Source organism: Silene latifolia, chromosome 7 (genome assembly GCF_048544455.1).
Source record: "Silene latifolia isolate original U9 population chromosome 7, ASM4854445v1, whole genome shotgun sequence".
NCBI classification, from domain to species: Eukaryota; Viridiplantae; Streptophyta; class Magnoliopsida; order Caryophyllales; family Caryophyllaceae; genus Silene; species Silene latifolia.
Genome location: NC_133532.1, coordinates 6,666,473 through 6,692,671, shown reverse-complemented (window position 1 = coordinate 6,692,671; position 26,199 = coordinate 6,666,473). Strand labels below are relative to the sequence as shown.

General features: G+C 38.1%; 3 protein-coding genes across 9 annotated transcripts; all 3 read right to left on the bottom strand.

Annotated features, from left to right (window-relative positions):
- Nucleotides 1–10,384: 10,384 nt before the first annotated feature.
- LOC141591542 (tropinone reductase homolog At5g06060-like) lies at nucleotides 10,385–12,541 on the bottom strand. 2 transcript variants are annotated; one of them, XM_074411918.1, is made up of 5 exons: nucleotides 12,339–12,541; nucleotides 11,916–12,123; nucleotides 11,533–11,749; nucleotides 11,263–11,369; nucleotides 10,385–10,749 (listed from the first exon to the last, which is right to left on the bottom strand). In XM_074411918.1, the coding sequence occupies exons 1-5, from the start codon at nucleotides 12,500–12,502 to the stop codon at nucleotides 10,552–10,554; spliced, it is 894 nt and encodes a 297-aa protein (XP_074268019.1). In that variant the 5' UTR covers nucleotides 12,503–12,541; the 3' UTR covers nucleotides 10,385–10,551. The 2 variants fall into 2 exon arrangements, with proteins under 2 accessions (XP_074268019.1, XP_074268020.1); XM_074411919.1 differs by having other exon boundaries at nucleotides 10,681–10,767; nucleotides 12,339–12,521.
- Nucleotides 12,542–14,776: 2,235 nt separating this feature from the next.
- LOC141591538 (tropinone reductase homolog At5g06060-like) lies at nucleotides 14,777–16,621 on the bottom strand. 2 transcript variants are annotated; one of them, XM_074411909.1, is made up of 5 exons: nucleotides 16,456–16,621; nucleotides 16,089–16,296; nucleotides 15,717–15,933; nucleotides 15,255–15,361; nucleotides 14,777–15,176 (listed from the first exon to the last, which is right to left on the bottom strand). In XM_074411909.1, the coding sequence occupies exons 1-5, from the start codon at nucleotides 16,551–16,553 to the stop codon at nucleotides 15,003–15,005; spliced, it is 804 nt and encodes a 267-aa protein (XP_074268010.1). In that variant the 5' UTR covers nucleotides 16,554–16,621; the 3' UTR covers nucleotides 14,777–15,002. The 2 variants fall into 2 exon arrangements, with proteins under 2 accessions (XP_074268010.1, XP_074268011.1); XM_074411910.1 differs by having other exon boundaries at nucleotides 15,171–15,191; nucleotides 16,456–16,620.
- Nucleotides 16,622–17,816: 1,195 nt separating this feature from the next.
- Nucleotides 17,817–25,652, bottom strand: LOC141591539 (tropinone reductase homolog At5g06060-like). Of its 5 annotated transcripts, none has more exons than XR_012520921.1 (6): nucleotides 20,536–21,151; nucleotides 20,219–20,426; nucleotides 19,647–19,863; nucleotides 19,196–19,302; nucleotides 18,017–18,320; nucleotides 17,817–17,964 (listed from the first exon to the last, which is right to left on the bottom strand). XR_012520921.1 is itself a non-coding variant. In XM_074411912.1 (6 exons), the coding sequence occupies exons 2-6, from the start codon at nucleotides 20,628–20,630 to the stop codon at nucleotides 18,147–18,149; spliced, it is 801 nt and encodes a 266-aa protein (XP_074268013.1). In that variant the 5' UTR covers nucleotides 20,631–20,633; nucleotides 21,172–21,338; the 3' UTR covers nucleotides 17,817–18,146. The 5 variants fall into 5 exon arrangements, 4 of the variants coding, with proteins under 4 accessions (XP_074268013.1, XP_074268016.1, XP_074268012.1 ...); XM_074411912.1 differs by adding an exon at nucleotides 21,172–21,338 and having other exon boundaries at nucleotides 17,817–18,320; nucleotides 20,536–20,633; XM_074411915.1 differs by lacking the exons at nucleotides 19,196–19,302; nucleotides 19,647–19,863; nucleotides 20,219–20,426; nucleotides 20,536–21,151 and adding exons at nucleotides 23,507–23,613; nucleotides 23,954–24,170; nucleotides 24,997–25,204; nucleotides 25,314–25,652 and having other exon boundaries at nucleotides 17,817–18,320.
- Between the last annotated feature and the right edge of the window lie 547 nt (nucleotides 25,653–26,199).

The following is a 26,199-nucleotide window of genomic DNA, read 5'->3' as shown; positions in this document are numbered from 1 at the left end:
AATCCGTGAAGAACCCGTCAATGAAGTTGTTATGACCGCGCGTGCTGGAGCAGGTCGTGGCCATGGCAAGACAGAGCAGCAGGACTATGAGCCACCGTGGTGCACGCATTGTAAAAAATGGTACCACACGGAGGAGAATTGTTGGGAGAAACTCGGGATAAGTGGCAGAGGACGTGACAGGGGCAGACGTGGTGGTCGTGGAGGACGCGGTGGACGGGGGACGAGCAATAACAATAACAACCAGGTTGTTAATGCAACAACAACCAGTGAAGGCGAATCGTCCACGAAGGATTTCACGGCCGAAGAGATGGAACAGCCGAGGCAACTTCTTAATTCTAAAGGTGACACTAACGAGAAATTAAAAGGTATGAATTGTGTTCATTTAAACGAATGGATGCTAGATAGCGGTGCCTCACACCATATGACAGGTTGTCGGGAATTGCTCATTGATCCGTGGGAAGGAGCAGCATCCACTGTCGGGTTGCCGGACGGTTCCACGATAATTGCAAAGGACCATGGAAAAATTATGCTCAATAACCAATTTGAATTACGCGATGTCTTGTTTGTTCCAAATTTAACGTCTCATTTAATATCAATACCTCAACTCATCAGAGAGAATAATTGCTTTGTGATTTTTAATGCTAATTGTTGTATAATTCAGGACCAGTCTACGAAGACGGAGATTGGACGGGGTGAGCTGAGACATGGAGTTTACTATATGACACGAGAAGGAGAAGTGGTCAGCCGTGTTGCCGTTGCTGCCGTTGCTGAAAGTCGTACATGGCATCGACGACTAGGTCACCCTTCAAGCCATATTTATCCCTTTATAAGCAATTTGATTACGAAACAATTATCTCTTGATTCGGATTTTGTCTGTGATTCTTGTTGTCGTGCAAAACAGACACGTTCCAGTTTTAAACTCAATAATAAATGACATGCTATTTTGTTTCATTTAATCCATTGCGATATATGGGGGCCTTATCATGCTAGTAGCTTAACCGGGGCACATTATTTTTTGACCATTGTTGATGACCACAGTAGAAGTGTTTGGGTCCATCTCATGAAGGACAAAGGGGAAGTTTGTGATTTAATTAAAAAATTTTGCAAGATGGTTTCCACACAGTTTGGAAAACAAGTCAAGGTAGTTCAGAGTGATAACGGTACCGAATTTCTTTCGGGGCCTTTAAAACATTTCTACACTGAGAATGGAATGCTTTTCCAAACTAGTACTATAGACACACCTCAACAAAACGGACGAGTAGAACGAAAACATAGGCATCTTTTAGAAAAAGCGAGAGCCCTTCAATTCGATTCCAAGCTAACCTTCCTATCGAGTTTTGGGGGGAATGTGTCTTAACAGCTGCATACCTTATTAATCGCACACCCACAAGAATTCTAGATGGAAAGACCCCTTATGAGCTCATACACGGCCATGCACCAAACCTTGACAACTTACGGGATTTAGGATGCCTTGCTTATGCACACAATAAGCAACGCTCGAGGGACAAATTTAAAGAACGGGGGACTCGATGCATTTTTCTTGGTTACCCTAAAACTCAAAAGGGATGGTGTATGTATGACCCAAAGACTAAACGGAAATTTGTTTCCCGAGATGTCCAATTTTACGAAAATATCTACCCTTACATGATCACCAATACTACAAATCCTCTTGACAAAAACATTATGTCTGACAAAAACTTAGAACCTGAGAATGTTTGTATCCCGCCTTTTGTCGATACACCCGTTACTTCCTCCACACAATATGGTGAGTTAGAAGTGGAAGTAGGGGATGAGTTTGTACAGACAGGGGAGCAGGCGGATGATGTTTCTGTCGAGGACGTGCATGAGGTAGATGATGACGGTGCTGACGTTGAGGGGGGAGAGTGCGACAAGTACTGAAGAGCCGAGACTTGGACGGGGTGAACGACAAAAATTTGAACCCGCCTTTCGAAAGGACTATGTTTGTAAATCCACTCGTGTCATACCCAAGGCCAATGCTCACTCGTCTCAAACTCCGTCATCTAAGAAAGGTACTCGTTATCCAATAATTAACTATGTCACAAGTAGTTGTTTCTCTTTGTCCCACAGGAATTTTCTTGGTGCTATTGATGAAGTTAGAGAGCCCAGGAGCTTTGTTGAGGACATTAAGAACGAAAAATGGCAGAAATCTATGGCTAGTGAAATTGAAGCTCTCGAGAAAAACGGGACCTGGAGAATCGTTGATTTGCCAAATGACAAGAAACCAATTGGGTGCAAGTGGGTTTACAAAATCAAGCACAAGGCAGATGGAACCATAGAGCGGTACAAAGCTCGACTAGTAGCCCAAGGATTCACTCAAGTTGAGGGAGTAGATTATCATGAGACGTTTGCACCGGTAGCGAAAATGACAAGTGTTAGGCTCTTTTTGGCGGTGGCAGTAGCTAAGAGGTGGAATATTGATCAACTAGATGTCAATAACGCTTTTCTTCATGGTGACTTAAGTGAAGAAGTCTACATGAAATTACCGCCAGGTTTCGAAGCAACCAGGAAGGGCAAGGTATGTCGACTTTTAAAATCTTTGTATGGGTTAAAACAGGCCTCGAGGAATTGGTTCGCAAAATTGACGGATGCATTGAAAGGATATGGGTTCACACAGTCTTTAGCTGATTACTCTTTATTTACGATGCACAAGGACGATAATTTTCTTGCTATATTAGTTTATGTCGACGATATGATAATAGTAAGCAATAATGTCAAGGCAAGTAATAGCTTAAAGTCTTTCCTCGACAAGCAATTTGGAGTCAAGGATCTTGGTCGTTTAAAGTTTTTTCTCGGTATTGAAGTGGCTCATGGAGAAACAGGTTTGTTCCTCTGTCAACGAAAGTATGCAATGGAAATTATTAAAGAAGCGAAGTTAGACGGAGCAAAGCCCATTCGCACGCCCATTGCTCCGAATCATGAGCTGGCACTTTCGACGAGCCCACTGTTGAACGATCCTTTAAAGTACAGGAGGTTGGTTGGACGTCTCGTGTATCTTACGATTACACGGCCAGATTTGCTATATGCCGTCCACACCTTGTCACAGTTTGTTCAAACACCGCGTAAAGAGCATTGGGATGCTGCAATACGGGTTATTCGATATTTGAAAGGTGATCCAGGGAAGGGCATAGTGATGCATAGAAACTCGGGTTTTCAGCTCAACGGGTACTCGGATTCCGACTATGCCCGTTGACACGACGTTCCCTAACCGGGTATTTTGTCTCTTTGGGTGAAACACCGATTTCCTGGAAGGTTCGAAAACAGCCCACGGTTGCTAAGTTAACCGTTGAAGCGGAGTATAGGGCAATGGCAGCGGTCACAAGCGAGCTCATATGGTTGAAGTCGTTTCTTCACTCGCTAGGCATTATTTATAGTCATCCCATGCGAGTATTGTGTGATAATAGCTCAGCTTTACACATTGCCAAGAACCCGGTTTTCCATGATCGAACCAAGCACATTGAAGTTGATTGTCACTTCATTCGACAACATTTGGTAAGCAAAAACATTGCAGCTAGCCATGTTCAAAGTAAGGAGCAAATCGCGGACCTCTTTACTAAGGCCCTTGGTGGAGATGCGTTCGATTATTTGAAGCGTAAGTTGGGCATTCGGTCTCCTAATGCTCCAACTTAAGGGGGAGTATGGAAATATCGACCATAATATTCACAAGATATGTGGGATATGCTTGAGATATTAGGAAGATATTTGTTTGTATCATTGTGCAAGTTTTGTATCTTTGCTGTTATTTAGTTTCCTCTTTTGTAGGATGTAGTTGGTAGTAGTCTTGTAATCTTGTATAAATAGGAAACTCATGTATCGTCTTTTGCATCAATGAATCACGGCCTATGTGCCTATCTTTCCTAATTCCTTATTTCACAGTTTATCACTATCCATAGGAAAGAAATATATGTGAACGAGCATAAGTTTAAGGTCGAATCAATGGTTTTATACCAACGTTAATAATATCACTTCGAAGGGTGGCCTCATTTTTTTTTATCGCAAAATAAACCACTTATTCCCGATTTTTGGTCCCATTTCACTAAGAAGCTGTAAGCCTGTAATTGCCTCATTTCGCAAAATAAACCATATTGAAGTATGGTGCAACAGTTGTTGGTAATATGCTATTTTCTTCGAAAACTAAACTATAAACAAAGTTATTGTGAAATCTTGTCAAGTTTTAAGACAGCTACAAGAGATTTTGTTAGTGTCATTTAAAAATTAAGTGGGCATGCATCGATAGTTTAAAGACGACTGTAAACTAAACTATGCTAAATCTGAACTATGACATAATATTAATTATACTCGTATAGTGAAATAATATATTCGAGGTTCTAGACTTCTAGATAGTGTAATTATAGTCTGAACTATGACATAATATTAATTAGAAGGAGACGGGGCGCCGCAACAAGATGCTCGAGAAAGTGACTGTTGTACGGGCAAGAATCTTCGACGTTTTGAAGGGCTGAACAACATTTAGAGCTGATTGAAATCTTGTGAGTCATCAAGAAGGAATGGAAGTCATTCAAGCAAGGCTTCATGCTACGGTCGTGGACGGCTAAGAAGCACTTCATGTGGTCGTCACTAACTGACGGATGTGGGAATACAAACTTTGAGTCGTCGTTAGTTTTTCAGATAATATCGAACTCCTAATAAAATAATCTTGAAAAACTCGCTGCAATGCTTATTGTCACGGTCTTGTAATACTTTTGTTGGATCGTGGTGCAGATATGCAATTGTGGAAGAATTGGCAGGGTTCGGTGCCAGGGTTCACACATGTTCTAGGAATCAGGCCGACCTTGATTCATGCATAACCAATTGGACTAACCAAGGTTTTAACGTAAGTGGCTCCGTATGTGATGTAACTTGTCGAGTTCAAAGAGAGGAGCTCATGAACACCGTCTCTTCCAAGTTTAATGGCAACCTCAATATCCTGGTGCGTTACTCCTATATTGTTTTCATTCATAACTTTCGAGTGCGTGGAAACAATGCAAATACTACTCCTATCAGGGTACAAGTCATTGAAACTACTCCGTTGTCTCAGTCATTTATTTACCTTTTTTTTTCAATTTTCTCTGAGCTGTATTTTAAGATCAGGACGGAAAGATTACTTATTTTTTTTAGTAACGTGTTAAGGTTGGTGTCGATGGGTAACTGTAAACAGGTGAACAACGTAGGGACATTTATAAGGAAGCCAACAGAGGAGTACAAAACAGAGGATTTCGCTACGCTAATGAGCACCAATCTTGAATCGTCATACCATTTCTGTCAACTTTTCTATCCCCTTCCCAAGACATCAGGGTTTGGTAGCATCATCTTCATGTCTTCGGTTGCTGGTGTCGTCTCAGTCGACGTTGGCTCACTTTACGGAACTACTAAAGGTTTGAAGTAGTCTCTTTCATATTTCTCTGAACTTGGAAGAGACCGTGTTCATGAGTTCCTTTAGTAGTTCCGTAAAGAAAAAAAAAAAAAAAAAAAAAAAAGTGAATAGTAAAGCCGATAAGAATCTTAGCGGCTTTACTATTCATTTTTTTTTTCAAAAACCGTCACCTTCTAACACTGATGACAGCCTATTTTAAAAATGAATAACCACCAAAGCCGCTAAGAAAGTTAGCGGCTTCCTTATTTATCTATTTTTCATAAGCTTATGACATTTATTATCAAAAAAATGACAAAGAGACAAAGCCGCTAAGAAACTTAGCGGCTTTGCCTAAAATTTGAAAAAAAAATGAAACTAATGACGTGGACACCATAAGTCTAAATATTTTCAAACCAACCCCATTTCCCTAATTATTTTGCTAATAAACACCAATTTGCCAAAAAATTCAGCACACGACAAGGTCCATAGTGAAAAGAACAAGACTATATTAAATAATTAAATAATGTTTGTATTTGAACACAAAAGTATAGATTTATTTCGATTATTCGAAACCAGCAAAATTCCAAAATTCAATTTAGTTTAACGATTTAACATTGTAGTTACATGATTCAAAGCTCAAAATTTTTAAAGATAGTCGTTCTGATTATTTGTTTATGTCATTAGTTAAAAATACTCGGTTGTAGTCGATTGGTTTTAGTTAAATTTTGTATAGATGTTATTGAGTTTTTCCGACTGAACAAATTGACCTTGCTTTTTCGGCTCCATTAATAAATACTCTAGCAATTATGAGTAATATGCGAAACTGGAATATATACGGAGTACTTCATAAAATATTAATAATGCGACTATCGACTGGAATATATATTAAATTTTATTGATATAAATCGTAAATAACCTCGATAAAAACTAAATTATACTCCCTCCCAGTCACTATAATGTTCCCTCTTTCCCAAAACGGATTATTCAAGTAATGTTCCCTTTTCTATTTTTTGAAACTTTTACTCTTATTTTATTCATTTCTCTCTCCTATCATCAAACCCCACACAACTCTTTTACTCTTATTTTATTACTTTCCTTTATATTTTGGCCCCACAATTCTTATTTAACTACTAATAATTCATCCCTCTCTCCTACAACCAACCCCACACAACTCTTTTACTAATATTTTAATACTTTTCCTTAAGTATCGTGCCCATATCAAAGGGGAACATTATAACGACTGGGAGGGAGTATAGCGTAATCATATGATTCTAGGTTGTAAATAATGCGACTATCGACTACTAATTCTATGTTGAATTGATGAATAATATCAAATGATAGTTATACGGGCAAGCGTCGTCAGAAGAGGTAGAAGGCGAAGATGGAGCCTGGCTCAGGAATGGGAATGGATTCCAAATACGATAATTTTTTTTTTAAACACAAGTTATGACCTCTTAAAACTTTCCGGATAATAAAATTGGAGATCCCGAACAAAATGTCAAACCTTAAGGACATTGGCTGCATTTTCCCAAAGTTTAAAGTAGGAAGGTATTGACTATTATTGAGTGTTGACCTCGTGACGCTCGGGTGCAAAATAAAGCGATGGCTCTAATATTAGCCGCAGGTCTTGCCCAAAAAGGCCAAAACAGAAAGGGGCCAATTACTGACTGCTATAAATATGCAAGATACGAAAGAATAGGGATGGGGATTGGGTTGGGTTGGTCCATGACTGGAATGACCCCATCCTTAATAATGGTGCAATAAATCAACACCACTCATATATTATTTGACCAAACCACGAGTTCTTAATAAAATAATCTTGAAAAACACGACTTCTAACATAGTTAGGAGGTAATAAGAAACAGTTGATGTTGTATTCAAAAACTGTTAACATTGTTCTACAGTTATCGGTTACCTACTTCTGATATACGAGTTTCGTCTGTGCGGAGCTGTAATAATTTTAGTCCTAATTATGGTTGAATAAGATTAAGGACAGTAATAACTTAGCTGCTAATGATACTTGCGACTCATGAGTCATGACTCGAGTTTAAAATTTCGTTAAGAGTCAAAATTGTCCATGTAGTTCATTTTACAGGTATGGACTATATATTGCAACCAAATTTTGATGACTTTCAAGGCTACTGATGATGTACTCCGTAGTCGACTGAGGCGGTCTGATGCTCAATATCAGACAATTATGAACGATCATGAGGAGTGTTCTATGAATCTATGATGTATCACGATTCACGCCTTTAAGTTGATGCTCGACATAATATTAGACCAATTAATTCTCATATGAGTCGGTCTCACGCGCATTTGTGGAAGCCATTTAAGACCAAGTTAATGTGGTTATGAACCATTAATGCTCTGATTGACTGATTCATCAAGACCAAGTTGCAGGCTGAAATACTATTCATTGCTTCAAAATAAACATGTTTTCTTAAGTACGGACAACGGAGTATTAAACACAATCAAATACTGTTTGTCCTTTTGACTGTAAAGTTTGCTCGAATCGCTATCCTAGGGGAGAAATCTGTCAAGAGACCAATAGTTACTCCGTACAACTTTGTCTCTTCACAGTAAATCAGTAATCTATCAACAATAACATGATAAGGTTCATATGGTTATGATTCATATAGACCTGGCAAAATGGGACAGACCCGAATGATCCGACCCGAGACCCGAAAATGACCCGAACTTGCTCGATCCGAATACAACCCGAAACTCGAATTGACCTGACCCGACCCTGACCCGACCCGAACATTGTTTGACCCAATGTTGACCCGACCCGAAAAGACACGACTCATAATTGATCTGATCTCAAATGACTTGAAATGACCCAAAACGACTAGTACTAAGACATATTAATATTATATATATCAAAATAAAGTTTTATTGGTTACAACAGTCCTTAATAAATAGTTAAATTTGTAAAATAGTATTTCTTAATCAAAATAATACTAAATAAAGTGCTTAGCCATTAACTTAAAAGCAACCCGACTCAAAATGACTCATACCCGAAAATGACCCGACAACAGGTCACCCGAAACTGACCCGACCCGATCAAACCCAACCCGAAAGGCCGAAATGTGTGACAGACCCGAAATGACCCGACCTAAACTTACCCGACCCGTACCCGACCTGAGTGACCCGTTTTGCCAGGTCTAGACTACTTATGAACCATTGCCTACAAAATTACTCTCTTCGTCCTAGTCAATTGTTGTCCTTTGGTTTTGGCACAAAGACCAAAGAAAGAGGAGGGAGTCAATTACTAAATAACAAGTGGATCAAATTGCTCATCAAGTTCATTCTTAAAATAGAAAGGACAACAATTGACTGAAACACCTAATAATGGAATAGGACAACAAATGACTAAGACAGCGGAAGTAATTTGAATTTTATATGAAACAGTGATGTTAGAAGTGAAATCAAATCAAATCCTAATAAATATACTCCGTCTTCCAATCATTTGTTTACCTTTTTTATCCTTTGTGAGCAGTATTTAATCAAAGGTAAACAAATGAGTGAGACACTAATTTCACGTAAAATGGCAAAAGCCGCTAAGAACCTCAGCGGCTTTGCCTGTTTTTTTGCATTTCTGGAATCCAGTAGCTACTGGATTATGCAAGCATTTTTTTTCCCAAATCCACATGCAAAGCCGCTAAGAACCTCAGCGGCTTATGTGGTTTGCTTTTTTTTTTTTGAAAAGTTGACAAAGCCGCTAAGAACCTTAGTGGCTTTACCTCTTATTTTTGCAATTTTTGAGTCCAGTGCACTGGATTGTGGAAAATGGTTGCGTAGTAAAAAAAGAAGGAAAGCCGCTAAGAACCTCAAATGGCTTTGTTGAAAATCTCGGAAAAAAAAAAAAAAAAACGACGTGGACACTAGAAACGTAAATAGTTTCCACTCAACACTAATTACCTAATTAATTTGCTTAATAACGCTAATAAACCAAAAAATTCCTTATTTGGTGGTATTCATGGGAACCTTAAACATTGCCGAAATTTGTAAAAGTAATCAACCCATTTTTGGTAAGTGTCTTTTTGTGTAAGAAAACTGTTTTCCAAAGAAATCAAAAACTTCCTTCTCAATTTAAATGAGCAAATCAGTTTTTTTTTTTTTTTTTTTTTTCTGAAGTGTATAAGGTTTGTTGAAAGTTTGGAAAACCATTTTCCAGAGTTAAAATATTTTCGAAATGTTTATTTCAAAGACAAGTCTTCTTAAGTCACAGTGGACTCCACATTTGTTTTTTTGTACTTAGGCAATAACCCAAATTTAATGATCTCTTATAACACCATGACTCAATCTATGACATTTTTCATCTTTGATCATCCTTGTGCAATCTTCTTTGACAATTAGAGCCCTTGAACTATAAGACTAAAACTTAAGAGGCACCCAATTAAATAAACAATGAGATTAATTTGTCTTAGGGCATCATCAACACTTAACTAATTAAATTGGGTCCCAACATCTCTGTTTGTCTAACGGTTTATGGGTGAAAAGCGGTGCTAAAGTTCAAATGAGTTTCTAGGGCATTTTGAAAACTTTTCCAAAATTTTGCTAAAAAATTTGTGTCATGATCTGACACAATGGTTTTGGGAACTCCGTGTAATCTGACAATTTCTTTTAGGTATTTCTTTGCTAACTGTTCAGATTTCCACGTGGTTTTGATTGCTAAAAAGCGTGCCTTCTTGGTTAGTCGGTCTAAATCACTCATATCTCATTCATTCTTTTTGGTGTCAAAGGCAACATTGTCACAAAGTTCACTCTTATCGACTCCCATTTCCATGATGGAATGTCCAAAGGTTGTAAACATCCTCCTGGCCTTTAATGTTCATTTTCACTTGCTGACAGGTTAGACATTTTGTGACAAAGTTTAAGCTGATGGGTGACGCGTCATTTTTTTCGAAATAAGCATTTATGAAGACGATCTTAACCAGTCAAAAGTTTAAGCTGATGGGTGAGGCCTCCTTTTTTCTGGAATGGCACCATAAATGCGACAGCTATACCATATCGAGCAATATTTTTTTTTTTCCGTCGAAAACTAAAGCATGAACATGGCTTGGATAATTTATTAATACATCAACCAAAAATTCGAGTTACCAATTGGTAGCCTATTGATACAGAGCAATACGTAAGAATGCATCGTTTATTTACTCGAATCAAATCTGAAGGTAAAATTAAGATTTGATTTGAAACGAGGGATTGTAACCATTGACAGTTAACCCACCATCGACGCAAATGGTTTGACCGGTAATGTAAGAAGAGGCCGGCATGCAGAGGAATGCTACCAAAGAAGCTACTTCTTCCGGTTTCCCTAGCCTTCCTAGCGGTGTTCTGATTTTCACACCTTTCACGTATTCCTCATCGCTAAGACCCTGCCATTATTCGCAGACCTGTTAAATACTCGAATAATTTATCTTGTGTCGAGAATATTGAGAGTTCGTTTCTGAATCAGCGTTCTACATCATCTTACTGTTGATACACAATAAAGAAAGCAACGCACAGATTTACGTGGTTCACTAACGGTGTGTTAGCTACGTCACAGGGCAGAAGGGAGAGAGTTTTATTGATATGTGAGGAGTTTTCAGATTACAGATTCAGACGATATGATAAGCATGACCAGTTATGTAAGAAGAGGCCGACATGCAGAGGAATGCTACAATAAAGAAAGGCACGCACAGATTTACGTTGTTCACTAACAGTGTGTTAGGTACGTCAACAGGGCAGACGGGAGATAGTTTTATTGATATGTAAGGAGTTTTCAGATTACAGATTCAGACGGTATGATAAGCATGACTATTAGGGAGAGACTTAGAGCGAGGCCCCCGCATAGTCGTTCGAAGCTGTGACTAACAGAATCAAGGCACAAACCCAACAATGTTATTTACCTGTTCAGTAAGAGGAGTTTGGATGTACGCAGGTGCGATAGAATGTGTCCGAATGTTATCCTTTGCCCACTCGCATGCTAAATTTCTCGCTAGTTGGTTCAATGCTCCTGCCGATAAAACATGCTCCAGACCGGTTTTGGTTTAATTAATTCGTTATTATTATTATTATTATTATTATTTTGACAGCAACTTCGTTATTATTATTGTATACATCCTCATTATACAATTATTGAATGATAACGGAGAAATATGAAAGAGACTACTTCAAACCTTTAGTAGTTCCGTAAAGTGAGCCAACATCGACTGAGACGACGCCAGCAACCGAAGACATGAAGATGATGCTACCAAACCCTGATGTCTTGAGAAGGGGATAGAAAAGTTGACAGAAATGGTAAGACGATTCAAGGTTGGTGCACATTATCGTATCGAAATCCTCTGTTTTGTACTCCTCTGTGGGCTTCTTTATAAATGTCCCTACATTGTTCACCTGTTTACAGTTACCCATCGACACCAACCTTAACACGTTACTAAAAAAAATAAGTACTCTTTCCGTCCTGATCTTAAAATACAGCTCACAGAAAATAAAAAAGGTAAACAAATGACTGAGACAACGAGGATAAGTTATGACTGAAAACAATATAGGACGAACGCACCAGGATATTGAGCTTGCCATTAAACTTGGAAGAGACGGTGTTCATGAGCTCCTCTCTCTGAACTCGACATGTTACATCACATACCGAACCACTTACGTGAAAACCTTCGTTAGTCCAATTGCTTATGCACGAATCAAGCTCGGCCTGATTCCTAGAACATATGTGAACCCTGGCACCAAACCCTGCCAATTCTTCCAGAATTGCATATCTGCAAATGCCAACTCATTAATCAAATGTCTCGAGAAGCGTGCTATTAGTGGGCGATCCCTCACTAGCATAAGACCCCTTGTTACTTGCATTTTTGCCTTAGCTTGGTGTGGACAAGGGTGCACACCACGATCCGATAAAAATACCAGACCATGACAAAAAGCATGCAATGAATTAATAAAAAAAGAGATAATTAAGGTAATAAAGAGAAACTACCCAATTCCTTTGGTTCCGCCGGTAACAAGAGCAGTCATGTTAGTAAGAGACCATCGCGCACCTCGGGTTTCCATTATTGTTCTTTCAACCTCTTGGAAAATGTAAATAATTGAGTTTTGGTATGAAGTTACATAGTGAAAATCACTATATATGTTCATGTCCATGTCAGATGATGATAAAAGTCATGTGGATATGAATCATTGTACCAAGTAATAAACACCACAAACTACAATTTGTCCTTTGGCCATAATCTAATTTGTTAGTGTGCTCTGGCACGGACCGTGTGATCATCGGACTCACATGATTCGAACTTGGGGCCTTACGGTCATCAAATTCTGATACTATATGAGAAAACATCTCAACCAGAAGTTTTAAATTATGAAGCCAATCAACAACACAATACCTTACTTAAAAAATAATACCCCCCCATTCCATAATATAAGTCGTTTTAGGAAAATAAATTTTTTCATTTATAAGTCGTTTTACATTTTTCTATATATTAATTGTTATTTTCATTTTCCAAAGCACAACAAATTTGGAAAAAGAGCTAATTAATTTAAGCCATTTTATTGGTGAAAAACTCAACTTTCTAATTTTTGAAGAGCATTTATAACATATATATATAAGTAATAATATAACATTTTCAAATACTTTCTTATTTCTGGTGAAATAATCTAAAACGACTTATATTATGAAATAGATGGAGTATTGGAAACTCGAGTTCTAACATAATAAGGTGAGTTTAGAGGTAATAAGCAACAGTTTGTGTCCTAACGAAAAACTGTCACGTTGTTCTACCAATCATCGGGTTTGTCATCGAATTCTAATGATAACCTGATATCACTAACCTAGTTCTGATATAATTGTAATTCTAATACGTTCTGGACTTTATTTGATCGATCAATTCGAGTCACAAGAAAAAGTGAAAAGATATTATTGACTGTACGAAGCTGTAATCCTAGTCCTAATCATGGCCAAATAAGATTTAAGAACAAGATTTAAAAACTGGTTGAGGCCCAACTATTATAATTATTCCTATTAAAGAACAGTAATAATTTAGCTGGTAATGATTCGTGGACGAATTCGAAATTTGGTTAGCACACGACAAGGTCCATAGTGAAAAGAACAAGACTATATTAAATAATTAAATAATGTTTGTATTTGAACACAAAGGTATAGATTTATTTCGATTTTTCGAAACCAGCAAAATTCCAAAATTCAATTTAATTTAACAATTTAACATTGTAGTTACATGATTCAAAGCTCAAAATTTTTAAAGATAGTCGTTCTGATTATTTGTTTATGTCATTAGTTAAAAATACTCGGTTGTAGTCGATTGGTTTTAGTTAAATTTTGTATAGATGTTGTTGAGTTTTTCCGACTGAACAAATTGACCTTGCTTTTTCGGCTCCATTAATAAATACTCTAGCAATTATGAGTAATATGCGAAACTGGAATATATACGGAGTACTTCATAAAATATTAATAATGCGACTATCGACTGGAATATATATTAAATTTTATTGATATAAATTGTAAATAATACAATGTAGACTGAGCTAAACCTCGATAAAACTAAATTATATAGCGTAATCATATGATTCTAGGTTGTAAATAATGCGACTATCGACTACGTACTAATTCTATGTTGATGAATAATATCAAGTGATAGTTATACGGGCAAGAATCCGTCACTGGTTTCCGTTGTCAGAAGGGGTAGAAGGCGAAGATGGAGCCTGGCTCGGGAATGGGAATGGGAATGGATGTGGAAATCGTTGGTGAAAGTGTGGATGTACGGGAAAGTGATGAGGTGGGAAAAGGTGATGATGGTGTTCATGGAACGGGAATCCGTGGAATGGGAACGGGATTAAATTCTCGTCAGGGATTTCATAATTGTCGTTATTGTTGTCGGAAGGGGTAGAAGGGGAAGACGGAGGCTGGCTTGGGAATTGGAACGGGAACGGGTGTGGAAATCGATGGGGAAAGTGTGGATAATGTGGTAGGTAGTAGTGATGTGGGATTAATGGGTGATGATGGTATCCATGGAACGGGATTCCGTGGAACGGGAAGTGGATTTTCTCGTCATTCATATCAGCAGACGCGGAATATGGAGCTTGAGCAAAAGCGATGGCGAAGAGTAGAGGCAGAAAGACGACAACTCCCTTCATCATCATGTTGTTATATTGATCGGATGGTTTATGTTGTGAGATATTGAAGGAAAGTTGCGAGGTATTTATACTTATAAATCGGAGTTTTTCAGATGACATCAAACTCTTAGTAAAATAATATTGAAAAACTCGAGTTCTAACATAATAAGGTGAGTCTGAAGGTAATAAGAAACAGTTTGTGTTGTATTGAAAAACTGTAACATTGTTCTACAGTTCATCGCTTACCTAGTTCTGATATAATTGTAATTCTACGTACAGATATCGACTCGATTTCTAACATAATAAGGACGAGATATATAACTTGAGTTCGAAATTGTTCAGATACATGCGGACATTTAAAATCGATCCGTAGACAACGGCATTATACTTACTATTTATTATGTTTACATCGAAGGCAGTTTTCATATACTTCGTTCTTCATCAATTCAAGTATATAACTCGAAAGACGAACAAATAAGGTCTAAAACGGAGGCATTAGACAGAAAAATGGGGTGCGTTAAAGCCCATTGACGGTGAAACCACCGTCAATACATATAGTCTGGCCAGTGATATAGGATGATACCGGCATGCAGAGGAACGCCACCATGGGAGCCACATCGCCGACTTCCCCTACCCTTCCTAGAGGAGTTCTCGATATTATTCTTTCCTCAAACCCTTCGTCATTCAGGACCTGCAAGGCTTAGAACTTAAGGCGATTACAGGAAATCATATAAATTTTAACATCGAGTTTATTGCAAGATTCGATTACCATTTGACCTAGAGGGGTTCGGATGAGCCAAGGAGCAATGGAATTCGTCCTGATATTATCCTTTGCCCATTCACATGCCAAGTTTTTTGCTAGTTGGTTCATTGCTCCTGCCACGAACACGCAAACAAATAAATACTCCCTCCTAGTCGCTCATTTCTTCCCCTTCTACTTTGCACAAGAAATAAGGAAATGATTTTAAACCACACAAAACACTCTACCCCACGTGTAAATGAATTTGGACCACACAAAACCTTCCAAAAAAGGAAAGAGGGAAGAAATGATCGACTAGGAGGGAGTATATTTTAATTTACTCGACTCATCTGAAGACCTGAGTACAAGGAAGGTCAATAAAACTTATATGTACATTATGTTACTCAGACTCGGTTCCAGAATGAGTAGATCCGCTTGTGTGTCCCGAGTATTTGACACGCCTAGTTTACGCAAACAAATACATACTAGTACCTTTTGTTGCGGCATAAACTGAACCAACATTGACGGACACCACACCGCAAACTGAGGACATCATGACGATGCTACCAAACCCAGATGCTTTCAGAAGAGGATAGGCAAGTTGGCAAAAATGGTACGCCGATTCAAGATTAGTTGCCATTACAGCGGCGTATTCATTAGGTGTGAATTCCTCGGTCTTCCTCCTGATGTTGGTCCCAGTGTTATTAACCTATATGGATATTGAAATCGTCAATCAAAGAGAAGCGTCTCATTTATATTGTTCTTATTTGACTTTAAGCTTAGACGATATCAACTTTGATCAATAATTTCCAAAAAGAGATATAAATTTGGGATGATGTAAAAGGCGGCCGGTAACATACTCACCAGAATGTTGAGCTTGCCCTCAAATTCGGAACAGATTATCTGCATGAGACTTTCCCTCTGTTCGTGTGATGCAACATCACAGACGGAACCACTGACTTGAAAACCTTTTGCCTCCCAATTTCGTAAGCACGAGTCAAGATCCTCTCCATTCCGAGCACATGTATAAACCCTCGCTCCTTGCTTTGCTAGTTCTTCCACGACTTCATGTCTAAAGGATGACAACCGTACCCATGGGAAAAACTACTATAAGTAAACTACTGTAAGTTTAAAAAAGTGGATTAAGCGTGGATGTAATTGATAATTTACTCTTTTAAATATGAAATTCGAACCGACACTCAAATCAGAATAGTAGAAGTATTAAACATACCCAATTCCTTTGGTGCCACCAGTGACTAGAGCAGTCATACCACGGAGAGACCATCGATCATCGCCATTTCCGAATCTGATCTTGCTAGTTTCTTCCATAATCTGTGGTCGTCAGTCACAGAAGAAAATGCATTTTGCTAAGTATTCTTACACTTACACCCACATAATCTAAGTCAATAAATAAAGCCACTGTCGCGTTACGTACTGAGAGGGTCATAGTGGGGTACCGAACTTGGTACCACAACTACCACCCGCACTATCTCATTCACCCATGTTGTTTTCATGTACGAAACACCAATAGTTACTCCGTACAACTTTGTCTCTTCACAGTAATCTATCAACAATAAACATGATAAGGTTCATATGGTTATCAAATAGACCGGGCAAAATGGGTCAGACCCGAATGACCCGACCCGAGACCCGAAAATGACCCGAACTTGCTTGACCCGAATACGACCCGGAACTCAAATTGACCTGACCCGACCCGAACATTGTCCGACACGATGTGACCCAACCCGAAAAGACACGACTCATAATTGATCTGATCTCAAAAGACTTGAAAGTTGAAATGACCCAAAACGACTAGTACTAAGACATATTAATAATAATATTAGATATATCAAAATAAAGTTTCATTGGTTACAACAGTCCTTAATAAATAGTTAAATTTGTAAAATAGTATTTCTTAATCAAAATAATACTAATTTAAGTGCTTAGCCATTAACTTAAAAGTAACCCGACTCAAAATGACTCATACCCGAAAATGACCCGATAACAGGTCACCTAAAACTGACCCGAAACCCGAAAGTGACCCGACCCGACCCGACCCGACCCGAAATGTGTGACAGACCCGAAAGGACCCGACCTAAACTTACCCGACCCGTACCCGACCTGAGTGACCCGTTTTGCCAGGTCTAGTTATGAACCATTGCCTACAAAATTACTCCTTCGTCCTAGTCAATTGTTGTCTTTTGGTTTTGGCACAAAGACCTAGGAAAGAGGAGGGAGTCAATTACTAAATGACAAGTGGATCAAATTGTTCAGCAAGTTCATTCTTAAAATAGAAAGAACAACAATTGACATGGAATAGGACAACAAATGACTGAGAGCGGGAGTAATTTGAATTTTATATGAAACAGTGATGTTACCCCAAATCATTTTGGGATTAAGGCTCTGATGTTGTTGTTGTTGTTGTTGTATGAAACAGTGATGTTAGAAGTGAAATCAAATCAAATCTTAATATACTCCGTCTCCCAATCATTTGTTTCCCTTTTTTATCCTTTATGAGGAGTATTTAATCAAAGGTAAAATGGCAAAAGTGAGCGAGATCATGTGCAAACAAGACCACAACACCACCAAAGCGACCACGACAAGAGAAAATCAAATTAATGCTTACATCAAGGGTCGTAAATCGTACAGCATGATACACAGTTGCACGATACTTGGTGCTTCTCGTGCATTAGCTTGAGCGCTAGCAATGTCTAAAGAAATAAGCCAGGCAACCAATGACCTTTACAACTTGATGAGTTCCGACATCAACATGTTTACATTATTATTACTACTAAAAATTACGGAGTATTATTGATCAACATGTTTACATCATAGGTAGCTTTCATATATCCCTTCCTTCATGAATCAAGTACTGGCCGAGGCATTAGTCATTAGTCGCATTACACATAGAAATGGAGAGGGTTAAAGCCCATTGACAGTAAAACCACCGTCAATGCAGATAGTCTGACCAGTGATATAGGATGAAACCGGCATGCAGAGGAACGCCACCATGGGAGCCACCTCGCCAACCTCCCCTACCCTTCCTAGAGGAGTTCTTGATATTACTCTTTCCTCAAACTCTTTGTTATCGAGGGCCTGCATGACTTGCAACTTAAGATGGCTACCAGAAATACTAGCTAGTATTCATCGATCAAAACTCAAAACAGAAAATGACATGAGTGTGTGTACAAGAGTCGGATTCAACTATTCAACTATTTTTCCAGGGTCAAGAACCGAAAATTTCGACCCGCCGACCTGAACCCGAAATGACCCGTTATTTTAGGGTTGAAACCCGACCCGAATGGATCGACCCGTTGGGTCAAAAGTAAATTAAGAATTTTATTAAAATATTAATATTTATATATTATATTTGAAATAATAGTTAAAAAAATATTATTTTTAGTATTTAAAATTACAAATACAATTAAAATATAAATATTATATTTAATAATAAAATAATTATTAAAAAAACTTTATTTTTATAATTATGTCAATATAATTAATGTAAACATTGAATATCATTAAAATATTAATTTTAAATAAGTTTTTCTTTTTTAAAAAAATATTTTTTTTTTATTAAAGAAATCGGAAAAAAAAGGCATTAGAAACTATTTTTTTGACCCGTATTCTGACCCTAACCCAACTCATGACCCGTATGACCCAACCCAGGACCCGACCCCAGCCTCTTTGACAAGTCTATGCAAATAGACCTCCTATTCAGAGAGCATGACTCAAGGCAGACGGTGTATTCATCTACCTTTGTTTGGATACAAGTCTAAGCAAAGGGAGTGTAGAGGGAAGGATGTTTTGTCATTTTTCTTTAGAATATTTCCTTATTGAAAATATCTTAATTTTCCTCGGAAATTCCTCATTTTCTTTCCGCAAAGCGACATATCCATTCATCCAAACAAGGCCTTCGGTTTTTCCCCACATAAATGTTAACATTAAGTTATAGTGCAAGATGTTATTACCGTTTGAGTTAGAGGTGTTCGGATGAACCAAGGAGCAATGGAATTCGTCCTGATATTATCCTTTGCCCATTCACATGCCAAGTTTTTTGCTAGTTGATTCATTGCTCCTGCATGCCAAGGACATACAACAAACACATTGGTCTCGAATCTCGACTCAATCTGAAAGGCTGAATACAAGGAAGGTCAAGAAAACATATATGTCTGTCGTACATTATGCTACTTAGACTTGGTCGCAGGAGCAGAACCCCCTAGCGTATCCGAGTGTCACCCACGACTAGTTGTGTTGTTATTTTTAAAAATGTTTTTTCGCCCCAAAAAAAGTGTCCAGTTGATGTGTCGAGTTCACAAGGCATAATAAGTAAGTGTCGAAGTGTGGTGTTGTATCTGCACACAACGCATAACCAGAGAAACTAGCTTGTATGCTGGATTATATATATGTGCTCCCAAATACCTTTTGTTGCGGCATAAACTGAACCAACATTGACGGACACCACACCAGAAACTGAGGACATCATGATAATGCTACCAAACCCAGATGCTTTCAGAAGAGGATGGGCAAGTTGGCAAAGATGGAACGCTGATTCAAGATTAGTCGCCATTACAGCTGCATATTCATTCGGAGTGAATTCCTCAGTCTTCCTGAAGATGCAGGTCCCAGTGTTATTAACCTATATGGATGTCGAAAATCGTCAATCGATGCAAAACCTTGCATTTTTTAAACAATCACGACACCAAAATGGCAAGGGAAGACTTGCCCCAATTACACCCTTGTGGTAGGACCCTTCCCTGGACCCTCACCTAGCGGGGACGCCATCGAGCCCTTTTTTTTTATAGTATAGTATAATAACTTTTCAATATAATAATATATTTGACAAATCAAATATGATAAATACTATGTGTATAATGTATCTCTACATATATTTAGACGATTAAACGGGGAAAAGTTGTCATCAAATGATCATCAACTTCTAAGACGGATAATAAATTTGGGATGATGTAGAAGCCAGAAGGTAAGATACTCACCAGAATGTTGAGCTTGCCATTAAATTTGGAAGAAATTATCTGCATGAGCTTTTCCCTCTGTTCATGTGATGCTACATCACAGATGGAACCAGAGACTTGCAACCCTTTTGCCTCCCAATCTCGTAAGCATGAGTCAAGATCCGCTTCATTCCGAGCACATGTATAAACCCTCACTCCTTGCCGTGCTAGTTCTTCCACGACTTCATGTCTAAGGGATGTTAACCAATGAAAAAAAAAACAGAGCAGATGCATCAGATATGTAGGTTTATGAAGTCTCATATGAGACGGGCTCATGATAATAAACTGATAAAACGTACCCGATTCCTTTGGTGCCACCAGTGACTAGAGCAGTCATCCCATGGAGAGACCATCGGTCGTCGTTTCCTGAACTTACCTTCTTGGGTTGTTCCATATCCTGTGTTCCTCAGTTACAGAAGAAAAGAAAAGAAAATATACTGTGATGCTCAGACTCCGGTACGAGTATCTAACACGGGTATGGATTCGAGTGTTGAAACTTTGAAATTTCAAATTCAAAGACACGGATACTCGCTTTAAATGGATCCAAGTGTGAAATCGGACAGCCGATAATGTTATTGGTTGACCATAAATAATTACAATTCAACAAAGGTGTACTCACCCAACTTCCCCATATAAAAAAAAAAGGCAGTAGGAACAATAAAAACAAATAATATTAGGACCCATAATATCCATAAAGATTAAAGATTCTTGGCCCCCCATAAACCTACCCACTACTCTATCCATGGCTTCCTATTTCTATTTTCATTGAAAAGTCTGTTATACAACAGCAGTATCCGACCCATATCCATGTCCGGGTTCAGTGGCGAGTCCAGGATTTTGATTTCGGTGTAGCAAAATATATACTCAAGGCAAAATGTATAGATAATTAGTGTGAAAGTAGTAAATTTTGGTGTAGCAAATCACAAAATTCTAACCGAATTTTCTGCCTTTGGTGTAGCGGCTGCGACACCGAAGGCCTTAGTGGCCTCGCCCCTGTCCGGGTTCACACAGATACCTCAAGGTGAAGTAAAGTGAAGAGTCCGAGCATCACAGAAAATATATACATCTACCGAAAAGCATTTAAAAAGTCAGTAAATAACAACTCATAGATCTGACACTTATTTCTAACCTCAAGCTATAGAATAAGACCGTCTTATAGCGTAACAGCAATAACTACAATTTCGTCTTGTCATCATAAATAGGTAATTTATGAATGTGGTCCTCATTTCTACAATAGCTCTGACTGCAGGAAGCTGTCACAACTGACTACATAGTATGTACTATGTTTATTCATGTCGGATGATGACAAGGGTCATGTGGTTATAAACCATTGCCCTGATTCATCAAGAGCAACTGGCAAGGTGAAATGCTATTCATTGCCTGAAAAAAGAGATCTAAATTTTGTACAAAATGACGACGTTACACGTGAGATGGAACGGCCTATTCCGTCTGAATGCTTCAGATGGGCCTTATGTAACCATTTTTAAATGGTACAGACATTTTTACATAAAAATTAAAAAAAAATTTAAAAAAAAAAAGAAAAAGAAAAAAAAAACATATGAGACAGAGTGGTTATAGTCTCAGTCTCAGAATCTCTACTGATACTTATTACTCTGTATTTGAAAGTTAATTTTCGATTGGTAGTTGTAGAACATTTTATGAAATGGCAAAAATGAACAACATAGTGACACAGCTAGAGCAAATCAACGCTTACCTCGAAGTTTGTAAAGCCTACTCGATACACTCATGCGTGATACCTGGTGCTTATCAAGCATTAATTAACCTGAGCTCAAACAATGTCCAAAGCAACCAACAACCTTTATAACCTGAGTTAAAACATTGTTCACATGCATCTGGAGTTCTGGACATTTAAAACTAGTAGATAACTGCATGATACTTATACTTCTCATGCATAAATTATTATTACGGAGTATTATTGATCGACACTTTTACATCATAATAGCTTTCATATATCTCTTCCTTCATGAATCAAGTATGACTCTAAAGGTGAACAAATAAGGTCTAGCAATGGAGGCATTACACATAGAAATGGAGTGGGTTAAAGCCCATTGACGGTAAAACCACCGTCAATGCATATGGTCTGACCAGTGATATAGGATGATACCGGCATGCAGAGGAACGCCACCATGGGAGCCACCTCGCCGACCTCCCCTATCCTTCCTAGAGGAGTTCTTGATATTACTCTTTCCTCAAACTCTTTGTTATCGAGGGCCTGCATGACTTGCAACTTAAGATGGCTACCAGAAATCCTAGTATTCATCAATCAAAACTCAAAAACAAAATGACACGGGTGTGTATACAAGTATCGGATTCAACTATTTTAAGAACATTCTTAATAGTCTTGGGTTAACGTAAGCTGTCTCGGAGACTCAACCTTATGTCAGATTGAATGTCCCAACTCCAAATTTCACATTAATGGCAAATTTCACATTAATGATGCTAATTGGACTTGTCAAATTCTGACCCAACCCGACCCATTTTCCAGGGTCAAGACTCGAAAATTTCGACCCGGCGACCCGAACCCAAAATGATCCGTTATTTTTGGGTTGAAACCCGACCCAAATGGGTCGACTCGTTGGGTCAAACTTCAAAGCTAAAAAATAAGAATTTTATTAAAAATATTTATATTTATATAGTATTATATTTGAAATAATAGTTAAAAAAAATATTATTTTTAGTATTTAAAATTACAAATAAAATTAAAATATAAATTTTATATTTAATAATAAAATAATTATTAAAAAAACTTTATTTTTATAATTATGTCAATATAATTAATGTAAACATTAAATATCATTAAAATATTAATTTTAAATAAATTTTACTTTTTTAAAAAAATATTTTTTTTATTAAAGAAATCGGGAAAAAAAAAGGCGTTAGAAACTATTTTTTTTACCCGTATTCTGACCCTAACCCAACCCAAGACCCATATGACCCAACCCAGGACCCGACCCCAGTCCGTTTGACAAGTCTATGCGGCAAATAGACCTCCTATTCAGAGAGCATGACTCAAGGCAGACAGTGTATTCATCTACCTTTGTTTGTATACAAGTCTAAGCAAAGGGAGTGTAGAGGGAAGGATGTTTTGTCATTTTTCTTTAGAATATTTCCTTATTGTAAATATCTTAATTTTCCTCAGAAATTCCTCATTTTCTTTCCGCAAAGCGACATATCCATTCATCCAAACAAGGCCTTCGGTTTTTCCCCACATAAATGTTAACATGAAGTTATAGTGCAAGATGTTATTACCGTTTGAGCTAGAGGTGTTCGGATGAACCAAGGAGCAATGGAATTCGTCCTGATATTATCCTTTGCCCACTCACATGCCAAGTTTTTTGCTAGTTGGTTCATGGCTCCTGCATGCCAAGGACATACAACAAACACATTGAATTGGTCTCGACTCAATCTGAAGGCCTGAATACAAGGAAGGTCAAGAAAACATATATGTCGTCGCACATTCTGCTACTCAGACTTGGTGGCAGGAGCAGAACCCCTTGCGTATCCGAGTGTCAGACACGACTAGTTTGTGTTTTTATTTTTAAAAATGTTTTTTCGCCAAAAAAAAGTCTCCAGTTGATGTATCGAGTTCACAAGGCATAATAAGTACGTGTCGAAGTGTGGTGTTGTATCTGCACACAACGCATAACCAGAGAAACTAGCTTGTATGCTGGATTATATATATGTGCTCCCAAATACCTTTTGTTGCGGCATAAACTGAACCAACATTGACGGACACCACACCAGAAACTGAGGACATCATGATAATGCTACCAAACCCAGATGCTTTCAGAAGAGGATGGGCAAGTTGGCAAAGATGGAACGCTGATTCAAGATTAGTAGCCATTATAGCTGCGTATTCATTCGGAGTGAATTCCTCAGTCTTCCTCATGATGCAAGTCCCAGTGTTATTAACCTATATGGATGTCGAAAATCGTCAATCGATGCAAAACCTTGCATTTTTTAAACAATCACGACACCAAAATGGCAAGGGAAGACTTGCCCCAATTACACCCTTGTGGTAGGACCCTTCCCCGGACCCTCGCCTAGTGTGACGATCCGCACACTTGAACCCTTAGATTTATTTATGCTTATGTAATTTCATTTCCCTTGTACATTTGTAGTAAGTATTTTCTTAGTAGTTTTAGAATAGGTTTAAAAAATAGGTATATCGCTATTCTGAACTAAACTTGTAAAATCAATGTTTCCTGCTACCAGGATGTAAATATCAAATTTCCCTATTTAGGGAGTACTAGTGAATGAAAATCTACTTCCTACCTTGTGCCTTCGTATTGTTTGTTGTTGCTTTGTTGTGAACGACTCTTTGCCTTCACTTTACTAACAAGCCGTGTTTGTGGGATCGACACTAGGATCCCGACTCACTCCCCGGGACCCGAGTATCGTGCTAGTGGGCGATCCCTCACTAGTACGAAGATCCTTGTCGCTTGCATCTTGCCTTGAGACGGGCAAGGGTGCGCGCCACGGTCCGGCAAAAGTAGCGGACCGTGACACCTAGCGGGGACGCCATCGTGCACCAGGCTGCCCTTTTTTTTTTATAGTATAGTATAATAACTTTTCAATATAATAATATATTTGACAAATCAAATATGATAAATACTATGTGTATAATGTATCTCTACATATATTTAGATAAATTAAACGGGGAAAAGTTGTCATCAAATGATCAACAAATTCTAAGACGGATAATAAATTTGGGATGATGTAGAAGGTAAGATACTCACCAGAATGTTGAGCTTGCCATTAAATTTGGAAGAAATTATCTGCATGAGCTTTTCCCTCTGTTCATGTGATGCTACATCACATATGGAACCACTAACTTGCAACCCTTTTGCCTCCCAATTTCGTAAGCATGAGTCAAGATCCGCTTCATTCCGAGCACATGTATAAACCCTCACTCCTTGCCGTGCTAGTTCTTCCACGACTTCATGTCTAAGGGATGTTAACCAATGAAAAAAAAAACAGAGCAGATGCATCAGATATGTAGGTTTATGAAGTCTCATATGAGACGGGCTCATGATAATAAACAGATAAAACGTACCCGATTCCTTTGGTACCACCAGTGACTAGAGCAGTCATCCCATGGAGAGACCATCGGTCGTCGTTTCCTGAAGTTACCTTCTTGGGTTGTTCCATATCCTGTGTTCCTCAGTTACAGAAGAAAAGAAAAGAAAATATACTGTGATGCTCAGACTCAGGTATGAGTATCTGACACGGCTATGGATTCGAGTGTTGAAACTTTGAAATTTCAAATTCAAGGACACGGATACTCGCTTTAAATGGATCCAAGTGTGAAATCGGACAGCCGATAATGTTATTGGTTGACCATAAATAATTACAATTCAACATAGGTGTACTCAGCCCACTTCCCCATATAAAAAAACAATTAGTCTCACTTTAGACAGGTATATCCGTCTAAGGTCAAATATGTCACCACTTACATAATAAGACAAAGTGGTGACATCCCACTTGTTGTTTGTCTTATTATGAAAGTGGTGTGATATTTGACCCGTATACAATTTTAGACGGATAGTGTCTGTCTAAAGTGAGAATTTGTGATAAAAAAAAAAAAGGTAGTAGGCACAATAAAAACAAATAATATAATCATAAAGATTAAGATTCTTGGCCCCCCATAAACCTACCCACTACTCTATCCACGGCTTCCTATTTTTATTTTCATTGAAAAGTCTGTTATCCGACCCATATCCATGTCCGGGTTCACACAGATACCTCAAGGTGAAGTAAAGTGAAGAGTCCGAGCATTACAGAAAATATATACATCTACCGAAAAGCATTTAAAAAGTCAGTAAATAACAACTCATAGATCTGACACTTATTTCTAACCTCAAGCTATAGAATAAGACCGTCTTATAGCGTAACAGCATTAACTACAATTTTGTCTTGTCATCATAAATTGAATTGGTAAT